The sequence below is a fragment of the Pseudophryne corroboree genome, chromosome 1 (genome assembly GCF_028390025.1).
Source record: "Pseudophryne corroboree isolate aPseCor3 chromosome 1, aPseCor3.hap2, whole genome shotgun sequence".
In the NCBI taxonomy this organism is placed as follows: domain Eukaryota; kingdom Metazoa; phylum Chordata; class Amphibia; order Anura; family Myobatrachidae; genus Pseudophryne; species Pseudophryne corroboree.
In genome coordinates this window covers 967,794,859-967,815,228 of record NC_086444.1, presented here as the reverse complement: position 1 = coordinate 967,815,228, position 20,370 = coordinate 967,794,859, and the positions used below count along the sequence as shown (strand labels likewise).

The window sequence follows — 20,370 nt, the reverse complement described above, 5'->3', positions numbered from 1 at the left end:
CCAAAACACACCCGAATCCGACAAAAAAATTTCGGTAAGGTTTTGCCAAAACGCGTCCGAATCCAAAACACGGCCGCGAAACCGAACCCAAAACCAAAACCCGAAAAATTTCCGGTGCACATCACTACTATTTACTAATAACTACTGATTGTTACATGGATTTTGATGCCAGTACTGTTTATTATTTTTAAAAGATATTTGGCTTATAAAATTTCTGATTGGAATAGTAGAGGTATATGTATATCAAACGGTATACACACGCACTAGTTACATTATTTTTGAGCTACTGTATGTTTTTGGTATATTTCAAGGTAGATGAGTCTATTGCAGTTTTTTAACATTTCTGCAATTTTATGTTATGCAAATTTGTGTTTAATTAATTATAACTATGCGTTTTTTCCTTTATCTGAGCCTACTTCAAATATTTTTGTCTTTTTCTTACTTCTACATTTAATGATTAATAAGAGTGAGCAACTATACTCTGGCAACTACACTCCAGCTCAGATTATTTAATGGTTTTAACTATTCACTCAGACTGTGGGGTTTAGTAGCAACTACCACCCAAATTTATTTTTTTGTGCTTTGTTCGCTTTAGCAATATACTAAACATTTGTGGTTTTATCATGTAGGAAACTTGTGTAAATGACTGAGGAAAATATTGCATATTCTTAAGTTGATATATTGCAACTAAATACAAAATACAGTCTTGTAATAAATTCTGATAAATTACTCTGCGGACAAATTCATAAAAAGCTTTTCTAAATTGAATATGTTGATAAGACTTTTGTGCGCATATACAATATATTTAATTGTTCCAAAAATAGGAGCTCATTGGCCTGATTAACATACTGTATATACAATTTTCTTTCTTGTAGCTAATATTTATGGTTGTTTAAAATATATTTATGAGAGCAAATCATAAGAAATGATGTAAGGTACAATTTCACTCTATGTTTATTAAAGAGAATGTTTCACAGAAATGATGAAATCTGCTTATTGTCATTAAGTGAACAGTGACAGCTGGAAATGTTCTCTTGGTAAATAAAAGTTGTATTATCTAATGTTAAGAGGCAGTCGAGAGTCATCGAAACCGAAATAGAGGCATATTGATGTTTTATGACATTCAGTCACATTCTTTTTCAAACAACCCATATTAACTTATCAGAATAATTTCAAGAGGGTTGCCGAGAAGCTGTTCAGTACCAATTTTTTCTTCTATCTGCAAATTTACTCTTGAAATTTAAAACCCAGGTTACTGTACTTCAATGTTTAGCACCATATACAAATAACCACCTCTTGCAACTCCACCATAATTCACTGGGCATTACAAAACAAGATAGAAACAATACAACAATAATAAGGATTTACATAAAAAGTTCTTCTAAGCTTTAAAAAGTCAGTACATTAAATACCCTATGTAAAAAGAGATAACATTAACACAATTAGAAAAGCAAATTGATATATTGCAAAAGAATATAAAATGTACAAAAGTAACACCATGAAAAATAAAATACAACAAAAGCCTTCAGCTGGTTTAAGGCAACTGTCTACATCGGCTGTGATTAATAAACGCATTGGTCCAAGCACATCGTAGGAACAAATGAAAGGTCAAATAACAAATATGTCATGAGGCTTTAGAAGGAAAACCTCACTTTCTTAGTCATACTTACAAAAACTGGGTGTAACTTCTCCCACCACAAGATGCTTATATCATACAAACAGTTTTCATTGGGAATTCAAAGCAGACCATAAGTTTAGAAAATCGCTCCTCAATGATGTTACGCAGTGCTGTGGTCAGTCTTATAGCAGGTCTATTTTTAACACAATCCGTCCAGTAGACATTTCTATATAAAATGATGACTGTCCTGTCCTAATGTAGGGCTTCATCTGTCCACAGTAACATTAAAGGGTAATCAGGGCACACTGACTAATACCCTTTTGATGATGTGGTGTCTGGACCTTGAACCAACCAAATATTACAGGAAGGTTTTTCCAACATCTCTCATCATCATGACATCACATACTGTACTGTAGCTGTACATCTGCAAGACTGGCAGCCATTAATGGACTTCCATGTTTACAGTGTAATAATAAGCTATTCCCCGAGAGAAACAGCAATATATTGTATGTGCTTTAAATATTCTTTCATGTAACCATCCCGTTATCCTTCGGTGTTACCCTTGCACAGACAGGCACATTCTTCATGATGCTCCAAGCCCACATCTGTCAAAGATTTTTGAAGAGTTTTTGAACCAATCCTTTGCTTGAGTTGTAGAACCTATATGTAAAAAAATACATTAAAATTGTACTGTAGTAGGATTTAGCAAACAATACACCAACTACAACTACAAGTTGAAATAAGATTTACAGTATAGTAGCTTACATACTTTGTAGAAGTCTTAAGACACTAATTTCTTAAATTTCTGCATTGATTTGACTGATTCCAAGCACTCCCCCCCCATCTGCCCCCTGATTTCTGATTCTAGTTCTAAGTATTAAATTTTACAACAAAAAAAGGTGTCAGTGCTGTGTATTGCTAATATTATCTTTTGTTTAGTGACACATAGTGCCAAATAGAGATGAAATAACAAAATTATACATCAGTACATGGGATAACAATTAATATAATTAATTCCAGGGTGGAATGAATGGTATGGAGTGAAGGGTAGTGTATAGTGAATCACTTTGGCTAGTAAGAGGGAGTAGTGACTAGTCACAATGAGTGGTTGAGCATAGGATGCATGTCAGCATTCAATGAACTTGTACCCTACAAGTGGGTCAACAGATCAGTATCAGTGTCCCTGGTGGGAGACAGCGGAAGGAGAAATAAGGTGCACTTGTAGCAGGGTCAGAGCTAGGAGGAGAGAAAAAGGGAAGAGGGCATGAGATCTTATAATCTAAAGGGGGGTACACACAGAGAAATGTGTGCTGAGCGATCTAGCACAGACCACTCAGCACACATCTCTCCCCCCGCTCAGCTCACAGCGCGATGTGTGCTGTGCGAGGGGGGAATGCTCACTTCACCCAGCAGTGAAGTGAGCCACCTAACTAGAGGTCACTTCACTGCTAGAGTACTAGAGTAACAGGCCAATCTAGAACCGGCGATAGCTACGCGCGCGGCCGGGCATCACTATGGCGCATACAAACAGAGATATGTGTGCTTCTTTTCTAAGCAATCTAGTCAGATTGCTTACAATTTAAGCACGCATCGCTACGTGTGTACCCCCCATAAGGGTACGGTTGCCATCAGAAAAAATGCTCTATTGTATTATTATGTAAAATAACTAATATGATGATTGCATTGTTTTGCTAAACTGTTTCAGTCAATGAAACAACATGGCTTCAACAAAGTATAAAAAAATACAAAAAAAAAGATCTACTGTAAGTTTGGTCTGACTGCCAAATTCTCTTGAAATAACTAGTCGAATGACAAAATACAGAGAGAATGGCAGAATCAGGTCTACTATATCTTCAAAATCACCTGATACATGGAACAAAGGTTAATGACAGTTATTTACAAATCAGTCACCTCATTATAATCTAGTTGGAGGGATTAACATCTCTAAAAGTGAAAAAAGTCACCTGGGCATGCATGTACTGTAGGTGAAAAATGGTTAATCACACAAACTTACTATACTCAGTACAATCACAACCTAATATAATGAGTAAAATAAGTAAATAATACAATTATTTGCATAAATGTAATTTTATATATATATATATATATATATATAATTTTAAGAACACAAAGGCATAATGCTATGGATTGGAAGTTAACATGACAAAAATGTTTTATTGAAAAAAATGCTTATTGAATACGAATAGTGATAACAAATGAAGAAATATAAATGCACTTCCATAGATAAGATGGTAGTATAAAACAGAAATAGAAGGACTACACTCACATAGGTTTTTGCTTAATAAGCTGCATTGGAGAATAATTTTTGGTTTGAACACTTAATTAGTACCTAATTGATCCCCAGTCACTCACTGTTTGCAACCTCTTGGGATACATATTTTTAATATATTTTATTTTCCATTTCCGGAAAAATAAAAAACCCTCCATAAGGTGTTATCAAAGTACTACTCTTGTCTTCATCAGGATATAATCATGACAAAACCATGGTTAAGAATACACAGATTATGCCAACACATTATTAGTTTATATTTTATGCTGACTTGCCACCACACATGTATTATTTATGGACTTTATGTTGCAGCTATGGCTGTTTGGTAAGTTTCAATATCAGGTGACATGACATCTGAAACACAAAATAAGTGTATAAATTCTTGGCAATGTGGTTTACATCAAATATACACTAATGTACATTTAGAGCAATCTAAAGTATAATTCAATACCTTAACAGTAATGTCCACTTTAAAGGTGAGTTTCCAGGAATGTTTTTTTCCTGACTTACAAATTACTGGTGGTTAAATCCCTGGGACATTAATTACCATTATATAATTATCTGGGCACCTGGATATCTGACCTACTGTACTAACTAAAAGGCGAACAAATTGCTGGATAGATGTTAAAACCAGCCAAATATCAATGGTGCTGACTTCCATTAATACAGAACATCACATTTCTAAGCTATCTAAAAGCTCTCCAGGCAGTGATGCAAGAAGAATACACTATGGGGATTCGTTTATAGCAGTAATTGTTATGGTTCCAGACAAATTATCTCTACTTGTTAGCGCAGAGGTTCTCAAACTCGGTCCTCGGGGGCCCACATAGTGCATGTTTTGCAGGTCTCCTCACAGAATCGCAAGTGAAATAATTAGCTCCACCTGTGGACCTTTTAAAATGTGTCAGTGAGTAATTAATACACCTGTGCACCTGCTGGGTTACCTGCAAAACATGCACTGTGTGGGCTCCCGAGGACCGAGTTTGAGAACCTCTGTGTTAGCAGATAAGAGGATGGACAGCCATCTTAATTAAATGTAATGTAATCCATTTAATACAACCATCCGTTGAAACAGAAAGCACAATCTTAAAGACAAGAAACTGTATGAGTTAAAGCTAGTGGTATTTAAATAAATGAATATGTTGCTTCTTTTCATGAAATATCAATGCTTGTAAAATGAACCTGTAAATAAACGTAACAGCTGCTTGTGGTTTCATAATGTAATCACAGAAAATAAATGAGATACCTCATGGTATTTCTTGGAGACCTTAGTTGGAGTACATTGGCATTCATTGCAGTTGTAGCTACAGCAGGCACAGTTTCCTCCACATCGCTTCACTAGGAGACAACTGGGCCAAAATATTGCATCAGTCCTTTTCAACTCTTCACGTAAAGACACCGAGAAGTTACGTGGTGTGCAGCTGTACAATCTCACTTCTTCTCTTAGCAAACTCAGATCAACACCTGGTAAGGTAAAATGTATTATACACAACTTACATTGCCAAATAAAATATCACATTACTGCAAGCTCCCAATATAGAAATTGTTGCACTCAGGAAAAAACACCAAAACACGGTAGTTCTGGGTGACCGCTGTTTCAACGTACCAATTACATTTTTATCAGGGTCACTAAGATCCACTGTGTTTTGTAATATCTTCCTGAGTGCCACTATTTCTATATCTATAGATTTGTCCTACATGCTATATGGCCAGCGTGTACAAAACAAAAGTAGTTACAAAAGTGTCGTTTCCTTATGAACATTTCAGCACTCTTTACTGCAGTGCCTTTTGTCAGGAGCAACATGTTGTTCTTGATGAAGGCACTGCAATAACAAGTGTACCATAAAACTGGATGGCACTAAGAACCAAATGCCCACACTAAATATGCCAACCATACAGAAATACTAAAACTATAAAAAGAATACAGCTAGCACTGGTAATTACACTGAAGAATATGCTACAAGTTTTTTCTAAATAGCACAGATAAGTGCACTGCAGGGATATGCTGGGCAGATTGCATAGGTAGTTTGTACAGTAAAGAAATACTGACAGGTAACAGGTTTTCTGCATAGCACACATAATTTCACTGTTTAGAAATGCTGACAGGTAACTGGCTTACTGCATAGCCCTGATTATTGCAATCTTCCAAATGACACAGGTATTTTGTACAATGGAAAAATCTGACAGGTAACAAGTGTTTTTCAAAGCACAGATAACTTCACTGTAGATAAATTCTGACTGGTAAAAGGTTCTGCATAGCAGATACTTGCATTGTATGAAATGCTAGCCAGATGTACCAAATAGCACAAGTGATATACACAGTAAAGAGAAGCTGGGCAGTTTTTCTAAATAGCCCAGACTAGTTGCACTGTGGAGGCATAGTGGTGAGGCTAGCACAGGTAATTGAACTGTAGAGAGATGATGGGCAGGTCTTCTGAATAGACAATCAAGCATTCTTGTTATGCACACTTGACTAGTTGCCATGAGACTGACTGAAACCATTAAAGCTAACCTCAGCAGGAGCTACTTAACTTTGCTTCTTCAAGAGTCTAAACTTATCTTATTAAGAACAACACAGCCTTGCTGGAGTTGGGAATGGGCAGAAACACCATTAAAGTATTAAAAATAGGTACATCATTCAAAGAAGAACAGCTTAAAGCCCCAGAGAGACATGTCATCAAGGAGAGTGACAACCAGTTAGATGGAAGACCAGTGCTCTAAAATACTTTTTACAATGTAAAGTACCTTTCTAAAATAAAATACTCTGTTCGCCTCAACCACACACATAAAACAAAACAAAACAATAATAATAATAATTAAACTGGACATAAATGACTGCTTAATGGAGAATATCAGGACCTGAACAAAGAAAAGGATCCTTTGGCATAAACAGATGCTATACAGGCACAAAGTGATTAAGTTTTCAATCGGACATGAAACATAAGCATGGAATTACATGTATGAAAATTTAATTTCTAGTATGTTAATTTCTACCCAAAAGATATTGTCATTAGCTTGAAAGTTACTAACTTTATGCCATGCAACCTAGTTTTTTTGCAACTGCTGCTGTGTGTACATATAATCCAGGAGACAAGGTTACTGATTGCTGAAAATAATATCCTCCATTCTTGCTTTCTCTGTAAATTGATATCAACTAGTAAACCATTTGTTTATTGCTCAGTCCACTGATACTGAAAGTTTGAAATTCCTTTGGCTAGAAAGGGCCATAGTTAGTATCAATATATTTGCAATTCTATGTTTGAAAAGACTTCATTGTTATTTGAAACATGTGGAATTAGTCACCTTACAATATATACTAGCCTTATAAGGAACCAATATAACATAACCATGAACCCCATCATATACATACTGTATGTTCCGAAAATCATTACCATGTTCAAGGGACTTAGGGCCTGATTTAGAGATGGTTGCAGGGGCGATGTAAGATGCAAATGAACAATGTTATCTGTCTGGGCATGCTTCCGAGTTGCACTTAATGTCACATTGTTGCTATGTTCCAGAACAGAGTTATAATGTTTAGAAAATCCATTACAACAACTGTTTTGGAATCAGCTGTAAAGCAGATTATTATACCAGCACAACTGTAACCATGATATCACAGACAAAGGGTGTTTAAAGCAAGAATGAACAAGGGTTAAAAAGTGCTGAAAAACTTTTAGAACTTTTTAGTTTGCTACGTTTGAATTGTCCATAGCTTCTTATTGTTCTTAGATGGCAGATAACATGAGGATGATATTAACGTCATATTTACATTATTGTGTTTTATTTCTGTTTTATTTTCAAGAAAATGTTTGATTTAGATTTCTACTTGGAAATTTGTTATCACCATTTTTATTAATAAAACATTTTGAAATGCTGTCATATTAAACTGCATTTAATAACAAGTTGTGAGTCCCTTCACAAATAATCTTAGATTGCATAAGCCTACACTTATAGGGGGGATTGTTTGGTTTACAGTAACAGTGACTTAATAAGATTGTTAATGTACAGTATTTGGGATCAGTCAGGGAGGAAGACTTTCTTAAAGTCTGAGGTCTTCATCTGATTCAGTGGTGATGGGACTTTATGATGGACAGTGAGTGAAAGATATCATTTGGGGTATGTTAGGCTTCAGATACCCATGACCTCTGCCTTTGTAATCGTTTTCACAAACAAATCCTGACTTTTATTAGAGATGAGTTTGGATTTGATGAAAGCCGAACACCCCACGAACTTTGGAGTTTTGAGTCCCGGCTTGGGTCACTTTGGGGTTGGATCTCGGATCTAAAAACCAAATCTTGTGTGTTTTTGATGACATTTAAGTCTCTCCTTTTATGGTGCCTGTCAGGTCAGGTCAGGTGCCTGTTGGTGCTTGTATTCCCAGAGGGGGCACTAGTGTGTCAGTGGTGGCAGAATTATGGAGGAAATGAGGAGGTTGTAGTAAATTCCTGCACATGTGCGCAATGGTACACATAGGAATGGTAACAACAAGAACAGAAATAATAAGCGCTGGATGATCGGTGTGGGAACCAATATAGCAGGGGTGGCCAACCAGTCAGAGACAAAGAGCCAAAAAATCTTGTTAGGTACATCTAAGAGCCGACATCAAACCAAAGTTGCATGTGTAAAAATGTGGTGTGACCTTGTTCCTGCTAGGCCACGCTCCTGGTACAAAAAAAAAAGACATTGATAAAGCTAGATCCACATAAAATACATTTTAAAGTCAGATACAACATAAAATATATTAAAAAAAGCTACTTCCACATAAAATAATTGAAAAGTCGATCCACATAAAATATATTGAAAAATACAGACTCACATAATACACTTCAGCTCCAGCATGTGTCACTCCAGCCAGCAACCTTCTGTGTCACTCCAGCCAGCACCCTTCTATGTCACTCAAGTCAGCTCCCCCATGTGTCACTCCTGCCAGCACCCTCCTGCCACTCCAGCCAACTCCCCCATGTTTCACTCCTGCCAGCACTGTGTCACTCCAGCCAGCTCCCCTATGTGTCACTCCTGCCAGCACCCTCCTGCCACTCCAGCCAACTCCCCCATGTTTCACTCCTGCCAGCACCCTCCTGTCTCACTCCAGCTAGCTCCCCCATGTGTCACTCCTGCTAGCACCCCCCTGTCTCATTCCAGTTAGCTCCCCCATGTGTCACTCCTGCCAGCACCCTCCTGTCTCATTCCAGTTAGCTTCCCCATGTGTCACTCCTGCCAGCACCCTCCTGTCTCACTCCAGTCAGCTCCCCCTTGTGTCACTCCAGCCCACTCTCGTGTCACTACAGTCCCCCAACTCATGCTATTGCAGCAGCGCCTTATTTGTCCTCTGTTTGCCAGTGGGTGTCTCAACTCTAGTATCTGGCTCCCTCAGGTGTCAGTCCCCATGGTGCTGCTGCGTGTCTGGCTGGAGTGCAGCTGTTTTCGGATCTGTTGTGAACCTCGAGTGTCGGGAGCCACATTTGAATAAAGAAAGAACCACATGAGGCTCAAGACCCACAGGTTGGCCACCACTGCAATATAGTCTCAGATATAACTGAAAATTAATGGAATTTAGGATTAATTGATGTGGAAGCCAATGGAAACTTGAATGGAAACTTAGTAACCGATGGTGAGGCTGGAGCTTGCAAATATCAGCCTGGAAACCGAGGGTGAACTTGGAACTTGTAATTATCGGCCTGGAAACCGATGATGAACTTGCAATAAGTAATATCGGTCTGGGAACCGATGGTGAACAGGCACAATTGATGATCGGCCTGAGAACCGATGGTGAACAGGAGCAAATTATGAACAGCCTGGAAACTGATGGTGAACAGGATCAATCAATGATCGGCCTGGGACCCGATGGTGAACAGGAGCAATCGATGATTGGCCTGGGAACCAATGGTGAACAGGAGCAATCAATTATCAGCCTGGGAACCGATGGGGAACAGGAGCAATCGATGAATGTCCTAAAACCAATGGTGAACAGAAGCAGTCGATGATTGGTCTGGAACTGATAGTGGACAGAAGCAATCGATGATCAGACAGGGGACCGATGGTTAACAGGAGCAGAACTACTTAGGTGGTTGGTATATTGGCAGCAATGTAGAGTTTCTAGTGCAGGTGAAATGGCACAACACTGCTGCAGTCAGCTAACAAGCAGGTGAGAGTACTAATGCAGCACCTGGAGAGAATCTCAGACTGCCGGTGAATGCTGGAGCAGAATGCAGATGGAGCTGTAACCAAACTGGATAGCTGGTGCCTGTAGTTCCACTGAGCGCTAACACAGGAGAGTCTCAGGAGACTAGAGACTGGAGCCAGGAAATGCTGTGCATAGGAGGCGATGCATTGTTCAAGACACTGCTGGAGAGTAGTCAGTAAGGATTTGAGTAGCAAGTCATGTGAGCGCTCCAGTGCTCAGGAGTGGATAGCACCAAGTCAGCTGATTGCAGGTGTCATGGCGGTGCCTATACTCCTGAGATGGTGAGAAAACATCGGAGTGCACGCTGTATGGCAAGCGGGGTACACACTGGAGAGAGGCTCTGCCCATTGAAGGCAATCATGGAACATGCTGCCAGGCTGAGGATGTGACCTCCGGAGGCCAGCGTATCAGAGCATCGGTAAGTGATGTGATGCAAAATGCAGATTCCTGACAGTGCCATTTTACACTGGAAATGACTGAAAAATTATGTTGTTGAAGTTATTAATACTGTAGGGACAGCACCAGGTTCAAATTACATGTTTATAGCAATTTTAAATCCAAAATCAAACCCAACCCTAACCAAAACACTTGAGGATGTTTTTTCCCAAAACCAAAACACGGGGGTCGGCGCACATCATGTAAAATATATATATATATATATATATATATATGGTGCAGTATGACCCGGCACTCCTCACGCTCCCCAGCGTCTCAGCAACCTGCTCCTGTGCCCTCACCTCATAGGACCTGGATCCAATAAGCAGCAGTAGAAATAAGGGCGGCACTGAGAGTCTTTGCAATAGTAGTGAATAAGCCGTGTCTTTTATTTCATCAAAGACACGGCTTATTCACTACTATTGCAAAGACTCTCAGTGCCGCCCTTATTTCTACTGCTATATATATATATATATATATATATATTTATTTCTAAGTACTGTGTTTAATAAATAGTAAACTAAATGATGTTAAAATTAGATAGATCTCAGGGGGTAATTCAGACCTGATCGCTGGGCAGTGATTTTTGCTGTCCTGCAATCAGATAGTCATCGCCTACAGGGGGAGGGTATTTAAGCTGTGCAAGTGTGCGAACGCATGTGTAGCAGAGCTGCACAAACTGATTTTGTGCAGTCTCTGTGCAGCACAGGACTTACTCAGCCGCTGCGATCACTTCAGCCTGTCCGGGACCGGAATTGACATCAGACACCCGCCCTGAAAATGCTTGGCACGCCTGCGTTTTTCCAGACACTCACAGAAAACAGTCATTTGTCACCCACAAATGGCCTCTTCCTGTCAATCTCCTTGCGATCGCTTTTTTCGCACCATCTCAATGCTATGCACTGATGGCCGGTGCAGTTGTCCGACACGCCTGCGCATTGCAGTGTATACGCATGCCCAGTTTAGACCTAATCGCAGGCTGTGAGAGAACGCAGCTTAGCAATCAGGTCTGAATTACCCCCTCTGTTTGGTGTTTTAGAAGGAATATAAAGTGCAAGTTGGCTCCAAGCACAATGAATAGTTAAAAAGGAATGTACTCATCTATTGCTTTAATGTAGGGCACATGACTTTTGCATAGTTTTGTGTATGCTTTGTTGATTTTTTTTTGCCTGCTTTAAACATGCTGAGACTTGTTCTAATTCTAAAACACATTTAGCCAATTCTTGTGACCTAATGTCAAGCAAAATGTTTTATTATTTCTCATCTTTACATGAATAGCACACTAAAGACAGCACAATACAACGGAGACTGTGGACAGGACCTTATATTTAACATTCTTTTCTTTCAAAATACATTCATATACCTCTCTTCCCATAATATATTTACATAACCAGATTTAAATAATACAGGTTGAGTATCCCATATCCAAATATTCCGAAATACGGAATATTCCGAAATACGGAATTTTTTGAGTGAGAGTGAGATAGTAAAACCTTTGTTTTCTGATGGTTAATGTACACAAACTTTGTTTAATACACAAAGTTATTCAAAATATTGTATTAAATGACCTTCAGGCTGTGTGTATAAGGTGTATATGAAACATAAATGAATTGTGTGAATGTACACACACTTTGTTTAATGCATAAAGTTAGTAAAAATATTGGCTAAAATTACCTTCAGGCTGTATGTATAAGGTGTATATGTAACATAAATGCATTCTGTGCTTAGACTTGGGTCCCATCGCCATGATATCTCATTATGGTATGCAATTATTCCGAAATACGGAAAAATCCGATATCCAAAATTCCTCTGGTCCCAAGCATTTTGGATAAGGGATACTCAACCTGTACTTATAATGATGCATTAGCAAAACAATATCTTTGTTCTAAAGTTATATTTAATTTTAACTTTATACAACTATTATAGATTAGTGGTTAATTTATGCCATTTTAGTACTAATGACTATTAGATACAAAGTTCACATTATGAAGTATTTGAATATACAGTCTTTCCACATCAAACAGAAAATGTACCTCACTACAGTACTTTTGTATTGATGTGGTCTATGCACTTTCCATTAACACTTTTTGAGTATATGTACAAAATGACGGCTTTTCAAGCCAGACACTTTCCATTGATTCTGGGATTGGGATTTAAAACGGTTGGCATTAATATTATTGTCCTTTTAAATCCCTTGGCCAGAAACACTAGAAAGCTAGTAAATACAGTATATCCCTATGTGCCTACCACAAACTCCATTCACTCACCTTCTGAATTAATCTGTGTGGCTGTCAACATTCCTGTTATGCTATTGGCTACAGGCTTTTCCGCTTGTGCCCACTTCAATATATTCCTCCTTCCCCTTTTATAAAAAGTTATGTTTTAAACTAGTTTATTAATGATACTTTAACATTAAGGCAGAGGCTCCCAAACGCGGTTCTCAAGGCACCCTAACAGTGCAGGTTTTAAGCAAATCCTTGGCTCAGCATAGATGGTTAAATTAAATTAACGGAGATACTACTTACAGATGTGTCCTCAAACATCTTTACTCCCGCAACATGTTGTTGTTAGAATTGTTTCTCTGCGGTGTTCATGGGAGCATATGTATGCACGCTCCAGCTATTAGTAGCAAAACAACAGAGTGCTTCCATCACTACGCATCGCGGCAGAGCCACGCCGAGAAGCAATTTGTGGAAAAGATATGTGAGGACACATTTGTAAGTCACCTATAGTCAAGGATGGATATACTTAAAACTTGGACCAATAGGGTGCCTTGAGGATCGCGCATGGGAACCTCTGCGTTAAGGTATATACAATAATTGGCCACTTTATTAGGCATATCTAGAAAGCAAAGATAATCAAAAACCCAAGGCGCAATCTCACTTATGCAGCTGATTGAGCAAGTGAGGGCCACTTAACCCTCATGGAGAATACAATTGACAAATGAAAAAAGCTCAAATGAAAGCGCTCAGTGTAGTTTCATATATTGTAACTGAAAAGATACTTATTGTCCATATGATTATATATGAATAAAGTCCAATCTCAAGATGTTTCCTCCTGTTGTGATCTGAGGACGATCAAATCTCCCACTCCATATGACGTATCAAAGTGATATGTGAACAAAAGTAGAAATAACACATTATGGTGTCGTACGTCTTTAAATGCTGTAAATGAACAATGCAGCTTGAAGCACCAAATTTTCAAAGGAGATAGATGGCGTACCCCACTCACAATCAATATAGCTAGTCTCCGCACATAAAGGTATCTTTCATTCCACAAAAAACTGTAGGTCAAACATATAGTACGATGCGTACCATTACTCACTCAGAACAAGACGCAAATCCTCACGTAGCTGTTTCTTTGTGTATGGCTCCAAAGATATTCATGAAAAGTGTTATAATTAAAAACACTTTATTACAGAATAAAACAAATATACATACAGTGGGCCTTGACACAAAATGGCTCAGGGGCGGACAGTGAAGAAGCTGATATGGCCGCCGGCCGAAAACAGCACTAACCAGCAAGATAGTAATGCCACAAATCCAACCTCAAGAGACCAAGTCATGCAGGAGCCACCTGTAAGCACTCATCCAGCGCGTTTCTCCCCGCAAATGGGGCTTTTTCAAGGATCAAGAGTGCTCTACTGACAATGATATTTATAAAGAAAAACGGAAATTAGACAATGAACCAGCTGGATTCAACTAATTAATTGAGTAAAACAGTTGCCATGGTGACACGTCTCCACGTGTACCCAGTATGCTATGCATAACTGATTAGCTATATTTACTTCCTAGGACTTCAGTGCAGACGGACACTTCCGCCCACACTGAATTAACTTCCTGTCCGCGTCTCCATAGTAACTGCCAGTGCTCGCGGACCAATCCATTGTCTGTCATGTCTCCGGAACTTGAGTGCAGACGGACACTTCCGCCCACACTATGTTAAATCCCTGCCCGCGACTCCATGGCAACCGACAATACTCTCGGACAAAATCACGTCCTCGTTTATGATGCAAGCGCTGACTACCGCTTATCGGAGCCAGCGTAACGTTGCCATGACACCTACTCATCAATACGGGAACAAAGCAGGATAGCTTGTATTTATCAATAACAAAATCTGCATAATATTTATGTGATAATTAACTCTGCAATACGAACTGAGGGATAAATTACATCTAGTGCATATGTAGATAAACCCCTAGGAGGTATTGTTAGAAATCAGGGTTTTCACAGGTGTGGCGACTGCAATATGTGTAGAAGTTGCCCATCTAAAACCAGGAAATTGAACTCAATCCTATGGAATAGTAAGGAGTTCAAGATCCAACAATTTATCACGTGTAATAGCAAATATACCTGATCTCTAGGGGGCACCCCTACAGCATAGCTGTCACATATAAAACAAAACAAAAAATATTACAAAATAAATAAATAAAAAATATATATAAAAAATAATAATAATAAATGGTTGACCAAAAAGACATGTCTTGTTATCTTGAGGTTGCAATTGAGCATCTAAAAACATAACTATATTTATAAAAACCATCTGAGTTCAAATTCATGATTAAGACCTCCTGGTGCCAATGTTTGCAAATTAAAAATCCACTTAATTTCACTTTTCGCTAATCTAATATCCCTATTATTATTCCGCCACTGAACTTTAGTTAATTCGATACCGCAAAAAGAAACAATGTTATCGGTTGAACAGTTATGAATCTCTTTAAAGTGAAGCGAAAAAGGATGAGTGATTAACCCCATCCGTATGTTCCGTAGATGTTCAGCCCAACGTATCTTCAGTGTCCTGCTAGTTTTCCCTATATATAATTTATTGCATGAACACTGTATCACATAAACAGCATATTTGCTATTACACGTGATAAATTGTTGGATCTTGAACTCCTTACTATTCCATAGGATTGAGTTCAATTTCCTGGTTTTAGATGGGCAACTTCTACACATATTGCAGTCGCCACACCTGTGAAAACCCTGATTTCTAACAATACCTCCTAGGGGTTTATCTACATATGCACTAGATGTAATTTATCCCTCAGTTCGTATTGCAGAGTTAATTATCACATAAATATTATGCAGATTTTGTTATTGATAAATACAAGCTATCCTGCTTTGTTCCCGTATTGATGAGTAGGTGTCATGGCAACGTTACACTGGCTCCGATAAGCGGTAGTCAGCGCTTGCATCATAAACGAGGACGTGATTTTGTCCGAGAGTATTGTCGGTTGCCATGGAGTCGCGGGCAGGGATTTAACATAGTGTGGGCGGAAGTGTCCGTCTGCACTCAAGTTCCGGAGACATGACAGACAATGGATTGGTCCGCGAGCACTGGCAGTTACTATGGAGACGCGGACAGGAAGTTAATTCAGTGTGGGCGGAAGTGTCCGTCTGCACTGAAGTCCTAGGAAGTAAATATAGCTAATCAGTTATGCATAGCATGCTGGGTACACGTGGAGACGTGTCACCATGGCAACTGTTTTACTCAATTAATTAGTTGAATCCAGCTGGTTCATTGTCTAATTTCCGTTTTTCTTTATAAATATCATTGTCAGTAGAGCACTCTTGATCCTTGAAAAAGCCCCATTTGCGGGGAGAAACGCGCTGGATGAGTGCTTACAGGTGGCTCCTGCATGACTTGGTCTCTTGAGGTTGGATTTGTGGCATTACTATCTTGCTGGTTAGTGCTGTTTTCGGCCGGCGGCCATATCAGCTTCTTCACTGTCCGCCCCTGAGCCATTTTGTGTCAAGGCCCACTGTATGTATATTTGTTTTATTCTGTAATAAAGTGTTTTTAATTATAACACTTTTCATGAATATCTTTGGAGCCATACACAAAGAAACCGCTACGTGAGGATTTGCGTCTTGTTCTGAGTGAGTAATGGTACGCATCGTACTATATGTTTGACCTACAGTTTTTTGTGGAATGAAAGATACCTTTATGTGCGGAGACTAGCTATATTGATTGTGAGTGGGGTACGCCATCTATCTCCTTTGAAAATTTGGTGCTTCAAGCTGCATTGTTCATTTACAGCATTTAAAGACGTACGACACCATAATGTGTTATTTCTACTTTTGTTCACATATCACTTTGATACGTCATATGGAGTGGGAGATTTGATCGTCCTCAGATCACAACAGGAGGAAACATCTTGAGATTGGACTTTATTCATATATAATCATATGGACAATAAGTATCTTTTCAGTTACAATATATGAAACTACACTGAGCGCTTTTATTTGAGCTTATTAGGCATATCTGCTCATCAGTGCAATTACAGGATCTGCAAATCATTTGACAGCAACTGAATGCAGAAAAACTTGCAGATGTGTTCACGTTGCTCAGCTGTTATTTAGACCAGACTCCAGAATGGGAAAGAAATGTGATCTACTGTAAGTGACTTTGGGGTATATGTACTAAGCCTTTGACAGAGATAAAGTACCAACCAATCAGCTCTTAAGTGCCATTTTAAGGGCTTTGTTTGAAAAATGACAGTTAGGAGCTCGTTGGTGGTACTTTATCTCTCTCCAATGCTTAGTACATAGTCCCCTGTGTCTGTGGTTTCAGTGTCTCATACAAGCATCCATTGAGTGGAAGTTCTATGGTGGAAAAATGAGAGGACAGAGGAGAATCACCAGACAGTTTCAAGCTGGCAGAAAGGCCATGATAACGCAAATAACCATGCATTACAGAAGTGGTACACAGAAGAGCATCTCTGACTGCACAGCGAACCTTGAAGTGGATGGGGTACAGCAGCAAAAAAACCACACTGGGTTCTTCTCCAATTTGATGAGAAAAGGAAACTGAGGGTACAGTGGGCAAAGACTCACCAAAGCTGGACAATAGAATGTTGGAAAAATGTCACGTAATCTGACAAATCTCATTTTCTGCTGCAACATGTAGATTTAGATAAATCCTACATTGTTTCAAAGGTCCAGGCTGGTAATGTAATATTTGGATGTTTTCTTACTATACTTTAGGCTCCTCTTACCACACATGGCCGACCTAGTTCTAGAAAGGGGTAACTAATACAGTGGCTACTAAGAGCATAAGAGAGAAAATTGAGAACAGGGAAAGTAACTCTTACATCCATTTCCCCACACCTCAACCACTAGATAAATACTGTATTACATTTCCCCTTTTAATTTTGGTTGTAATACCAACATTTATATCATCATCAAAGTTTATTTAAGGTGCCACAGATTTAACAGCACTATACACATTAATACAGATATGACATACTGAGAATCAGTCTGAAAAATACAGACATTCATGATGCACATAATAACGTACAGGTAAATTACAATTAAGCAGAATAATAAGGAATAGATTTTATTTCAACCAACTGGCAATGCAGACATAAGGATTCAGCATAAGGTATACAAGACAGTCATAATAGACCTAAATATTTTTTATTTTTTTTTAGAGTAAAATGAATGGATTAAATTTTGACGAAATCGTGAGTCAAACGCAAGAGCTCAACATTAGATATATGACGTACAAAGAGGACAGAAAGTGGACCAACAAGAGACAATGGAGGTAGAAATAGGCCATATCACAGTCAGCTGATAGGATTGCTGTAAGTAAGCATCATTTAAACTAATGATCACATTTTTGTAATATGTTACTGGTAATTTCTGCAGCGAATATAATTAAGGAAGTGAATTTCCACACCAGCACTTCCCATCCAGAGTTAATTTAATATAGTTTAATATAGTTTGTTCTTGTTGAAAGAGGAGTGTGCTACTGCAGACTCCAGTCATACTGTTCCCTAGGGAGGCTGCATGCCATATTCCAAGATGGCCACTGAAATCTTTGTTGAGCATGTGCAGAGGCCTTCTTGTTTCTTTACTGTGTGAGACTGTTTGATCATCACAGTGAAAGACACAGGTCTTCCACTTATCTCTAGAGAGGCCTGCGATTTCCTATAATCCACAACGATTCCAGTGTTCCTGCACCACTACTGTACCCAGTGCCTATGTACACTCACCAGTTGTGTGCTGTATGACGCCCTGCTCTGTTGAAGCTCCGCTCCATGAGAACCAGTGAGTACGGGTGTACCTGCTTGTATCTTTCAATAAACCAACACCACTGGTTATGTAAATGGAAAGTTCATAGTTTGAGTCATCCGCTTGTGTGTGCCTATATAACTCTGCAATAGCAAATGCAAGTTAAATAATCCTTTTATTAAGAATGCTTGTTTGGCCCTAGGCAACCTTTCTCTAAGAGAAAGCCTACATAGCATTGTCACCTAACAGGACAAGCCATGAATAACCATCAGTAGAAAGTGTATATTAATTCCTTATTTGATTCCAGTGTTGCAAGACAGTAGCACACTCATAGCACACCTCTTCTTCTAGAAACCTGATAAGGTGACACAGGGCCTAAACTGACTGGGTGCACCACAGCTTATGACAACGCTTTGATGCTCTCTCTCCTAAGTCTCATTTCTCAGTACAACTGATGTCTTTTTCTGGCCCACCAGGTTTCTTACTGGGGTTAATACTGGGAAACAACACTGGATCTGTACGTTTACTAAAACTCAGAAGTGGTAAGTCTAATGATGTCTCAGTAAAACTTCAGTTTCTCTCACAGTGAAATCTACTGTAATGAATTAGTGGAAATAACTTTTTGTAGATTTAAACTATTTGGCACCCAAATGGAAGCATGTGGTTGTGTTTATGGACTGAGAAAATGTCAGGTCAAATGAAAGTCTTAGTCTACTTTTTAAAATGATGGAACCCACAGACGTAGTGGTAGGAACACCACCCAATTACATAGTGACTATAAAACTGCACATCAATTCATACCTCAGTTTCACCATATGTTCTGGGAGTGACTGTGTAGAAACGATAACAGGCTGTGCAGCTGAATATATGAAACAAAGGAATATAATAGGGTGGGATGAAAAACACAGCTGGTTGAGTCAGGGCAAATAAGGAGAGCTCATAAGAAAAGAAATAGGGAATTCTTTACTGAAAGGAGATGAAAATACATCTTACCCACTAACTTAATTTTTTTTTTTATTTCCCCAGCATTTTTGTTAGCACCCAAACCCACTTGAAAGTATTTGCTGTGGAATGATGTTATTTTTCCACACTTCCCACGCTATTTACTCGCAAAAGAACTAGGGGCAATTCAGTGTTCCAAACTTATTTCCCCCCAACAACCAGCTCTGGTTGTCATAAACAAGATTGTGTGTATCTTGCAGTGTAACTAGAATTTCTCTAATGCCACTAAATAGCCTAAATCATAGCAAAGCTATAGTTGTAAAAATACCTAAATAAATGTGACACAAATACTCGTGGTTGGCTGGTTTAAGCCACCTTGATTTAAAAACCATGGTTTAAACCAAATGGGGTTTTTTTAAATAAAAAATTATCTGTTTTTTTATTATGCTGTTACTATAGGCACGGGGCCTTGTCTTCTTAAAAAAAGCCAATTACACAATAAAATAGTGTTTTTAGTCAAAGTTTAATGCCAGTGGCATGACCAATGCTTATGCTTAACTCCTCCGCATGCGTGCGTGCATGTGTGCGTGTGTGTTTTTCTCTGAATAGCGCTTTTGCATTTTCCATTCTGTATTACTATTCAGATTTATTTAGCTATAATAAGTAATAAGTAGAACTAATGTTTAACATTAACTTGTTTTTCTTATTTTCAATTTCATCTCTCTCTGAGTGTACTTTGTATGTTCAGTTTATCTACATATTTTCAGATGTAATAGGAATAATAAGCTGTAAAAAATAGTTTTGATTGAAATATGTAAAATGAATTAAATCAGAGCCTAATTACATTATTAATTTTAGAAAGCATTAAAACATGGTTGATCAA

The 20,370-nt window shown here is 38.5% G+C and overlaps 1 protein-coding gene across 2 annotated transcripts in view; it reads right to left on the bottom strand.

Moving 5' to 3' along the window:
- Nucleotides 1-931: 931 nt before the first annotated feature.
- The window catches only part of PDGFC (platelet derived growth factor C), a 396,071-nt gene continuing 376,632 nt past the window's right edge, over nt 932-20,370 (bottom strand). For both annotated transcript variants that reach the window (XM_063920487.1, XM_063920488.1), the window contains exons 6-7: nt 5,155-5,372; nt 932-2,278 (exon numbers count right to left, since the gene is read on the bottom strand). In XM_063920487.1, coding sequence (XP_063776557.1) covers nt 2,162-2,278; nt 5,155-5,372 — 335 coding nt within the window. In that variant the 3' untranslated portion in view covers nt 932-2,161. The remainder of the gene's footprint in view (nt 2,279-5,154; nt 5,373-20,370) is intronic.